This window comes from Heteronotia binoei, chromosome 10 (genome assembly GCF_032191835.1).
Source record: "Heteronotia binoei isolate CCM8104 ecotype False Entrance Well chromosome 10, APGP_CSIRO_Hbin_v1, whole genome shotgun sequence".
NCBI classification, from domain to species: Eukaryota; Metazoa; Chordata; class Lepidosauria; order Squamata; family Gekkonidae; genus Heteronotia; species Heteronotia binoei.
The window spans coordinates 7,857,236-7,868,246 of NC_083232.1; the positions used below are offsets into that span (position 1 = coordinate 7,857,236).

At 43.2% G+C, this 11,011-nt stretch overlaps 1 protein-coding gene across 1 annotated transcript in view; it reads left to right on the plus strand.

Moving 5' to 3' along the window:
- OBSCN (obscurin, cytoskeletal calmodulin and titin-interacting RhoGEF) overlaps positions 1 to 11,011 on the plus strand; it is a 294,242-nt gene that overhangs the window by 280,078 nt on the left and 3,153 nt on the right. Inside the window, 2 exon segments of the mRNA XM_060248274.1 lie at positions 327 to 432; positions 6,570 to 6,612. Of these exon segments, the coding sequence (XP_060104257.1) occupies positions 327 to 432; positions 6,570 to 6,612 (149 nt within the window).

The following is an 11,011-nucleotide window of genomic DNA, read 5'->3' on the forward strand; positions in this document are numbered from 1 at the left end:
ATCCTTCATTATTTCCTATGGAAGGAAAAAATTGAAAAGGTGTGCCGTCTCTTTAAATGTAATGGCCAGAACTCCCTTTGGAGCTCAATGATGCTTGTCACAGCCTTGATCTTGGCTCTACCCCTAATGTCTCCTGGCTCCACCCCCAAAGTCCCCAGATATTTCATGAATTGGACTTGGCAACCCTACATGGAATGGCATCGGAAATTCGTGCATAGGTGGAAACATTACTCTTTGTGAGTGGGTGTGGCTGAAAGGCAAGAATCAGTTTTCTTCTTTATCCAGGAACACTCACGTCCTTTTTAACATTCCGTGCTTCTCTTTAGCTGGTGAACAGGCTAGGGACAGCCAAGAGTGGGGCTCACCTTTACCACCAGAGTGCGGCTGCATTGGCTCAAGAGAGGAGAGCGGATCAAGCCATTACAATTGAAGGTATGTCTTTTTATCTTCTCCAAGAAGTATGCTGTGAAATCACCTTGTCGAGAGCTGAATAGGTTTGCCTCTTATCCTAGAAGCGGTTACGTTCATGCCTGTCGTCAGCATACTCGTCCATACGGGAATGTATTGCAGTTTTTGCAAATGTGAAGAATCTTGATTTCAAAACTGGTTTTTGAATGGGAGATTTTGCTATCTTAGGAAGATTAAAACATGAAACTGCCTAGATGACATGGGCATGATGAATTTGTAAGCGTATCGTGGAAGAAAGGGTCAATAATAATCATATTCCGAGTTTAATCGAGTGGCGTCGTCTGCTCAAAATAATACCAATAACGTGCTCTGTTGCTTAGGCCATTCATTCATGTCGGCTTAGGGATACCTCACAAAATATCTGGTAATCCCTCCGTGTCTTTCTAGCTATGTCCAGTCTCATTGAAAATAGGCCACTGCAAAGGATAAGTGATAATGAATTACATGGCTTGGTACGATGTCTGGAGATTTGAGATCAGATCCCACCCCCATAGCAGCTTTGTGTGTTTTTGGGTTCAAATTGTGGTTTTGTGACAAGAGGAGATAAATTTTTCCATCCTTCCATGAGGAATCACTCTCTATCAAGTAGCTGTTAATCCCGTAGAGGGGGAAATAGGGGCTAATAAGAGTAGTGGTGGTGGGATTTCTTCCAGGAAATTGTCATGGTGGGATGAGTTAATCCCTCCCTGCCTCTCCTTGGCTGTTCTGAAGAAAATTAAGGCCACCTGGTGATGTGGTTTTATGTATCCTGCTTCTCGTCTAGTTCTGTTCTCAGGCCACCATTGTGCTCTTGGTTTCTTCCCACTATACAGTTCAGTATAGAGAGAGCCAGTTTGGTGTAGCGGTGGAGAGCCAGTTTGGTGTAGTGGTTAAGTGCACGGACTTTTATCTGGGAGAACCAGGTTTTATTCCCCACTCCTGCACTTGTACCTGCTGGAATGACCTTGGGCCAGCCATAGCTTTCGTAGGAGTTGTCCTTGAAAGGGCAGCTTCTGTGAGAGCTCTCTCAGCCTGACCTACCTCACAGGGTGTGGGGGGGGAGAGGTAAAGAAGATATTGACTGCTCTGAGACTCTGAGATTCAGAGCATAGGGCAGATATAAATCCAATATCTTCTTATAACAATAACCTATCACTTCTTAAAGTGCATTAATGCCATGTTAGCATATTTTCGCTAATTTTAGTCATGACCAAAAAATATAAAAATGGCAATTTTAACTTCTTCATTCATATAACTGGCCTTCAACCAACACACTGTCTTTAAACCATATCTTCACTTCTGTGTTTAGTTGAGTGTTATCATCATCCTCAGACGCTTCTTGTACTACATTGTCTGTGGTCACTCCATTGGGCTGCTTTCATAAAGGACCCATACAATTTATGATTAGAACGATGCTTGATTTGTTGTCTTAGTAACCCTTTCTTTATGCAAACGCTAAGAGCATGTGTAGATTTCTCATTAGCCAAAATGTTAAAAAAAATATTTTTGGGAGATAAACTCTTTTATCAGCTTTGCTGTTCAGAATTGTTAATCCATGGTAAATACCCTTGTTCGTTTCAAAATAAATGGACCGCAAGACCGTTTTCATAGGGAAATGATTTTGTTTTCCGGCTGTAATGATTAGAGGTATCAGAATGGCTTTAGATTTTCTTGTAAAGTTCGTAAATGCATTTTTGGAAAATGTCTTCTGTCCCTTATCAAATATGCTACAGTTGGAATTAATTTGGATGCCGCTTCCTCAAAGCATAGCAATTGCCAGCTTGTGACTTCGGAAATCTGTGAATCTATGAGTTGTCTTGACAAAGCATACTGGATAAATGTACCATGAAAATAACCTTTTGCTTCTCAAGGGGTTCGGCAAGATTTATAATAAAGTCTTCTGGAAGCCACCTTCTGTGCAACTCAAAGAGTTCTGCGAGTTTTATTTCCCTTCATACACATCCATCGTATCTTCCTGCATTGTGTGGCTAGCCGGCTTAACCTATTAACACCAAAGAGGAGCCTGTAGCAGAGATGCTGTGGCTAGCCTTCTCACTTAACAGCTTTTCACCTGCTCATCAAGATCTCCCGCTTTGCAAAGCTAAACGCTGCTAAAATGCAACAATTTTGAAGGTGGTTTTAAATATATATATAAGCCAAAGTAGTGTATTTATCTTTACTAGCTTGGCATTGTTCTGACTGAAAACAGGATGGGTTCCAAACTGTTGTGTCTTGCAAGGCACACCCTATGGTTTAGATCCATTAGAAATTTTCATGAATGAAAGATATTTCACCCGGTTCGGATCCATCAGAAATTTTCAGGAATGAAAGATATTTCACCCGGTTCGGATCTATCAGAAATTGTCATGAATGAAAGATATTTCAGGCAATAGAGGGCAACTTTCTTGCCTCTGCCCTGCTGGAGTAACCCAAAAGCCTCCCTGAAATGCTACTTCTGGAGGACAAGAATATCCCCCCCCCCGGGGAATCCCCCCTCACAGAACAGCATGAGGGGGATTTGAAAGCCTGCAGAGAAAATTCTGTCCCGGATCCAGTCTTTTATTCTCAATTTAAATGGAAATCAAGCTCAAATGGGCCTGTTGATTTATGTGAGCCTCGTTGGAAATTAGAGTTGTCATCTGGGCATTTTGTAGTAGGTTTGCTGACAGAGAAATGAGACCAAAGCACCCATCTTTTAGGTGAATCAGAGAGCTCATTCCTAACCTATGAGAGTTTCCTTACAATTGCTCGCGAAGCTCTCAGTTATGTAATGGAAGCACGCGATTCCCACCGAATACTCCCATATTTGCAAAGGAATGCGAAATATTCCAAACACTGCTTATCAGTGCATCTGGAAGCTGGTTGAATGCACAAGGTATCCGTGTACGCTTTGCAAATATAGGAGTTGAGTCCTGGAGATGTTATCCTGCGATATCAATATGCTGGGAATTCTGTGACTGGTGCTACCAGGCATTTTTTTAAAAAAAAATAGCAGGTTGTACAGGGACCCTGTACTATTTCATGCCATTGGTGCAACATGAAATAGTCCCATGGAGCTGCTGTTATCCCCACTAAATGTTGTCTGCATATTTTCCCTAAGGTAGCAAAGCTAGGGGGTGCAATTGTGGTCAGCAAAATGGCCCGAGGGAAAAATGTTAATCCCCCTCACCAAGCATTAATCTGAATCACGTGTTTTAAAAGAAAACATGTTCTAGAGCTCTGGTCCTGGAATGTCCAGTATCATAAGAGTTTAAGCCCTCAGGAGTAGATACATCCAGGAGTAGATATAGCCTATCTTTAGTATTACTGGTTATAATTGTACACCCAAAATTATTTGGTGGTACAGAAGCCTTAGGCTGTGTGATCCACAAACTAGTTATTTTCCCCGCCCCACCTCCGCAGCACCTACTTACATATCAATTGACTAACTGACCCATTGCACCCCTCTCCCTCTAGGGATTGGAGATCCTTATCTTACTTCATCCTGTCTGTGCTCCGTATACAGGTAGATCTGTACTGGGAGGAAGAACAATCCTAGAGTTGCGCCTCTGAATCCCAGAATCGGGAGTCAACATCGGAGGAAGGCCTGGCCTCTCTGCTTTGTTGGCCCTCCAGAGGAACTGGTTGCCCACCATGCGAATCAACACTAAAATGGGGGCCAAGGTGAAAAGTAGTACAGCCCAAAACAGCTACAACTGTGCCAATAATGCTATACAGTAACAAGGAATTTTTATATCTAAAATTCCTTATATTGAATGTCTTTCAACAATAATTCACTTTCTTATAAATACAGGGTCAAGTGCAACAAAATGCTAGAATGTGCGATTGCAATAAAAAACGCCAACGCCATGCTGGGAATTATTAGGAAGGGAATTGAAAACAAATCAGCCAATATCATAATGCCCCTGTATAAATCGATGGTGCGGTCTCATATGGAATACTGTGTACAATTCTGGTCATTGCACCTCAAAAAGGATATTATAGCATTGGAAAAAGTGCAGAAAAGGGCAACTAGAATGATTAAAGGGTTGGAACACTTTCCCTATGAAGAAAGGTTAAAACGCTTAGGGCTCTTTAGCTTGGAGAAACGTCGACTGAGGGGTGACATGATAGAGGTTGACAAGATTATGCATAGAATGGAGAAAGTAGAGAAAAAAGTACTTTTCTCCCTTTCTCACAAGAACTCGTGGGCATTTGATGAAATTGCTGAGCAATCAGGTTAAAATGGATAAAAGGAAGTACTTCTTCACCCAAAGGGTGATTAACATGTGGAATTCACTGCCACAGGAGGTGGTGGTGGCTACAAACATAGCCAGCTTCAAGAGGGGGTTAGATAAAAATATGGAGCAGAGGTCCATCAGTGGCTATTAGCCACAGTGTGTCTATATATGTATATGTATATATAATTTTTTTGGCCACTGTGTGACACAGAGTGTTGGACTGGATGGGCCATTGGCCTGATCCAACATGGCTTCTCTTATGTACTTATGTTCTTAATTCCACACCATACATCAACAACTATTAACAAATACAATCAGTAAATCTACTCAAAAAATAATTTAAAACCAAAGATTGGTAGATTATGTCTAATTTGCAGCAAATCACAATCAAGTGTATAACTATGGAATGAAGTATACATATATTTGTTCTTCTGAATATCGAAATGCAGATTACAGCAACTTATAAATCAACTTGGTTTTTGAAAAGCAAGGACTGAGTTCATTGGGAGTAGGATCTAAATGGATTGTCCAGTGTTCCCTCTAAGCTGCAGAGTCTTGTGTCCAAAAATTCTACTTTGTGAGCTACTGGCATTACAGTTGTGAGCTACTGCATTAATTAGTGTGCTCTGGGGTCATCCTTCCTGAGCTAAGATGAAAATGTGTGAGCTGGAGGCTAAAAATCTGTGAGCTAGCTCACGCCAACTCAGTTTAGAGGGAACACTGGTTAAGACTACAGTAAAGTGCATTTATGAAGATAAGCCAACAGGATATGTATATTCCAACATGGCATCAACAAAAGTCGTTCATAAATATTGATTGCAGTCCATATATTTGAAGAAGATAATACAAAACAAAGATCACATTCCGGAGTCTTCATCTCTTCATTTGGATAGTCAGAAGAACAAAAAAATTGTATTGATGGACTGTTATTTCTATCAGCCCTTGTGTTTAGAGAAACTTTTTGAGTAGATTCACTGATTGTACTTGTTAATAGTTGCTGTTGATGTATAGCACAGAATTCTAGCATTTTGTTGCAATTGACATTGTATTTATAATAAAGTGAATTACTATTGAAAGACGTTCAATATAAGGAATTTTAGATGCAAAAATTATTTTTATTGTATAGCATTATTAGCACAGTTCTAGTTGTCATTAGCCACTGCATGAGACAGGATGTTGGACTAGATAGACCCTCACTGGTCTGATCCAGCAGGATTCTTCTTATGTTCTGATCAGGGGAAGGCCTTGGCCTCTGTGCCCTGGTGTTGGCCCTTCAGAGGAACTGGCTAGCCACTGTGTGAGACAGGAGGTTGAACTAGTTGGACCTTCACTTGTCCGATCCAGCAGGGCTCTTCTGATGTTCTTTTCAGGGGAAGGCCTCGACCTCTCTGCCCTGTTGTTGGGCCTCCAGAGGAACTGGCTGGCCACTGTGTGAGAAAGGATGCTGGACTGTATGGACTACTGATCTGATCCAGCAGGGCTCTTCTTATGTTCATGAGGACTGGGGCAAGAGAGGAGAAAGTCGAAGAAATAGGAACCGACACCAGTGATAATGCATAACCCGTTAACACTGCCAGTCTAAGTGATCTGGCTGGAGTCTGACATAAAGTACTGCTCTGTGTCATTAACACTTAGGATATTGGTCCCAATGTTAATGCATTGCCAGTCGAAGTCGTTCGTAGATCTGATTGTCCCAATTCTGCAGTATCACCTAGAGACACTAGATATAATACTCGAAATAACCACAGCAAACAATGATGGGATGGTGTATGTTGTTGTTTTATTATAATTCTTTCCAATCAAGGTCTTTTTTTTTTCTCGATTCGCTTAGCAAGGTTAATGTGATAGTTCCAGCTTTTGCCTCTCTTTAACCCCATGCTGTTCCTACTGTTTTCTTTGTAGTCACTGAACAAGAAACTAAAGTTCCCAAGAAAACCATCATCATGTAAGTGCTGATTCTTTCCTAACATTCGTGTTATGACGTTGCTGCCTCTGCATGAACCAATAACAAGCCCGTGTTTATTGGCCATGCGAGTGTGTTTCTTCCCATCCCATCAGATCTTTGTGGTATTTTTGTGTTACGAGAAAGGAAAGAAGTAGGTTGCAGACAGACAGCAGACCTGTAGTCATCCCTCATTTTAAGTGTAACAGTACCCTGCCTGTAGCCACAGCCTTGGTCTAATCCTGGCACATCAACAGGGGTTTGAGCAGGCTCAGACCTATCAGGAATAACAAAAAAAACCCCTCGTTTATCTTTGAACACCACGACTTCAAAAGATGTGCTTACGCATACTAACGAGCCTCTTAACTTGCAACTCTTCCCTCTGCAATTTTTCTCCTCCGCTGCTAACGTCGCCAAGAAAAGGTTTCACAGAGATACTGGTGAAACTTAGCCACATGGCCTAGTTTTCGCTCTGGAAGCATCGTGCCAAATTTTCAGGAGTGGACAAATTGATTGTGAAATGGGGCGTTGAGGGCAGGGCCCAAATAGCTCGCTACCTCTCCTCAAACCTTGCTTGTTTGCATCTGTTTGTGCCCCTGGCCAGCTGTTGTTTCAGTGACATTTATGTATTTATTTAAGGCAATTTATAGTCCGCCCTTTCCCAAGGATGGACTCATGGTGGATAACAACATTCTAAAAACCGTATAAAAACAACAGTTAAAAGCAGAGTGATGTAGACAATACAATCCTTTCAAAACAATCCTTCTCCTCCTGGCTATGTGATCCCAAACCATCAGGATTCATGTTGTCAACAGAAAGATGTGAGAGCACAGCGTGTAGCATCATCACTGTTGGCGAGAGAAGCATTCACATTGCATTCTGAAAGGAGGAGGGAAGAAGGAACATGTCCACTCCATTGCTGAGGAAACCTGGCCAACAAGCTGGTTCAGGGCTTTTTTTGGTAGCAGGAACTCATTTGCATATTAGGCCATGCCCCCTGATATAGCCAATCCTCCAAGAGCTTACAGGACTCTTCTTAAAGGGCCCGCTGTAAGCTCTTGGAGGATTGGCGACATCAGCGGTGTGTGGTCTAATATGCAAAGGAATTCCTGATAAAAAAGGAAAGTGCTGGTCCTGTTTCTGGCAGTTTCCTTTTGTATGGCAAGAAAGAAGACATATTGTTTTTGCTGCCTCAGCAATGAGCAGATGCAACGATTGTCATGTCCTTCTACGTGCTTTCAGATTACAGAAAACAAAGGCATGTTGGAGGAAGTTTCAGAGCATAACCATGCTGGTATGCAGTAGAATATCTAGATTTGAGTTCAGTTGCACCTTTGAGACCAACAAGATTTTTCAGGGCATGAGTGTTCGAGAGTCATGGATTCCCATTCATAATTGTACCTGACAAAGGGTGCTTTGATTCTTGGCTCCTCATGACCTGAATAATCTCATCGGTCTCTCAGGTGCTATTGGACTTGGATCTAGATATTGAAGGAAGAATGAAAAAACATTTCCGAAAACCAGTTCCTGTGTCAGCTGCGCTCTGGTTTGTATTCTCTCTGGTGCGAGTGAATCCTGCAAATAAAGTTCATTGATGTTCTTTTGAGTCTGCTTTCAAAAATAATTTCTAAGACAGCTTGGATAGTTTGCTGGTTTGAAAGGGCTACAGAAATTTAGACACCATGAATATAAAACAGACATCTCAAATGCAGGCTTCTCTCAGTGACAAAACCCTACACCTTTTCATTGGAAGCTAATTGCCGGGCTCACCTACACAGACATACATTCATATGCTCGCTTATCTCATTGTACATATCCCATCAGCAACCTGATGTAGGATTATGAAGAGAGTGGCTAGGTGAATTGTAAAAGGCCCCTGTTGAGATCTCTGAATCAAGGGTCTCTAAAATGTACAGGCACTTATGCCACATGCATATACCCTGTCATAATGATGGAAAGATTTTTTGCTACTTAAGAGTATAGATAAATAGGGAACATCTCCGGATGTTATATTAAAAATCTCAGATGCCGCTGTAGGCAGAATTTTTAGCTTGACTGGAAGAATGAACTAGCTCTTGGTCTTCCAGAAGAACATTTATATCCTTCTACATGGCAGAATATTGAAAAACACATTTTGCTTGCTCACTGCAGCTAGATTATATTTAACATTTCTACCCCACCAAAGTCATTTTGACCTTTAAACTGTAGCCTCAGATTTCAGATTCAGGTGGGCAGCTGTATTGGCCTGGAGCAAAATAACCTAGTTTGAGTCCAGTGGCACTTTTAAAGACCAACAAAATTTCACTCTAGGTATAAGCTTTTGATTGGCTGGATGCTCCCTCAGAAGAAAGCGTATACCCAAAATTAAACTTTGTTGGTCTTAAAGGTACCACTGGATTCAGACTGTATTTTCAGATTTCAAATTAGTTGTAAATTTGTAAAAGTTTTACAAAGCAGTTGTAAAACTAATTCTAAAATCAATCTTCAGCCTTTACCTTCCTAATCAAGCGACTAGAGGTTCTTCTGCCTATAAGACACACGTCATTTTCACTCTGTAACAACAGAGACTGGTAAGAAGAAGAAGATGATATTGGATTTATATCCCGCCCTCCACTCCGAAGAGTCTCAGAGCGACTCACAATCTCCTTTACCTTCCCCCCCCCCACACACACACAACAGACACCCTGTGAGGTAGATGAAGATATTGGATTTATATCCCACTCTCCACTCCGAAGAGTCTCAGAGCAGCTCTCAATCTCCTTTACCTCCCCCCCCCCACACACACACACAACAGACACCCTGTGAGGTAGATGAAGATATTGGATTTATATCCCGCCCTCCACTCCGAAGAGTCTCAGAGCGGCTCACAATCTCCTTTATCTTCCTCCCCCACAACAGACACCCTGTGAGGTGGGTGGGGCTAAGAGGGCTCTCACAGCAGCTGCCCTTTCAAGGACAACCTCTGCCAGAGCTATGGCTGACCCAAGGCCATGCTAGCAGGTGCAAGTGGAGGAGTGGGGAATCAAACCTGGTTCTCCCAGATAAGAGTCCGCACACTTAACCACTACACCAAACTAGCTCTCCTAGGAATGTACAGATAAATTCATGGGTACACAACAGGGCCCCACAAAATGAGACAAAGCTCAAGAAGCATTCAAGGTAGTGGTGTTAGGCATGAATCTTTTCCACCATCATCTTTACGAAACGAAAAGAGAAATTCCAGAAAGTATACTTGCAGCTTGGCACGATTAGCTTTCCATAGGCATAGTTCAGTTGCTTTCTTTGCATTGGGTGTGACTTGCTTTTTGCTACTGTTTTCTAACTGAACCACAATTTGCAGCCTTGCTTGCTTGTTCCCATACACAAATAACATCTTGCTAAATAAAACCAGTTTAAATAATGGGGGTGGGGGGGGGGGGTGGGAGGAATAAAACGTTATCATTGAGAATTTCTTTATGGACTTTAAACTAAATAACACCTGGGGGCATGTAAGCACTACAGCAGGGGTGGGGAACCTTTTTTCTGCCATGGGCCACTTAGAAACTCATAACATCATCCGCGGGCCAGCAGGAACTCGTTTGCATATTAGGCCACACCCCTTGATATTAGCATATTAAGCCCCACCATCGGTGATAATCAAGTGGAAGTTCAATAGGTGGAAGCTGGCTCCCACCCCCCATCCCTGCCACCCCTCCTTCCCTCCCTTCATGCAGAAACTGCAGCTGCTCCCACCAGACCCAAGGCACGCACATACCCCACCAGCCGTCCTTCACAACACCCACCACTCAGGCTCCAGAGTCAGAGAGAGAGAGAGAGAAATAAAGGGAGATTAAGAAATGAGAGGGAATTAAAGGAAAGAAAGAAAGGGGAAGAAAGAGGGAGGGAAATGCAAATAAAGGGAAATAAAGAATTGGGGGGGGGAGAAAAGAAAATAAAGAAAGGGGAAGAAGAAAGGGAAACAAAAAGGGGGAACAAAAACATGAAAGGCAAACAAAAACATGACCACCACCCCCCTGCCAGCCAACCACCCTGGGGAGGCTGCAATGCAGTGTGGCCACCCAGCCCAGCAATCCCTGCCAGCCAGTTGGCCTGGGGAGGCTGCTGTACAGCTTGCTCAGACCAGCAATCTCCACCGGCTGGGCAGGGAGGCCAGCACGCAGCCCGGCCCAGAGATCACCATCGGCTGGGTGGGGAGGCTGGCACGCAGCCCGGAGATCACTGCCGGGTGGGCAGGGAGACCAGTGCGCAGCCCAGAGATTGCCTCCCAGCTGGCAGCAATCTCTGGGCCGGGCTGCACGCCGGCCTCCCTGCCCAGCTTGCAGCGATCTCCGGGCTGCGTGCTGGCCTCCCCAGGCCCAGTTGGCCGGCGGGAATTGCAGTGCACCGGCCCAGGGATCACTGC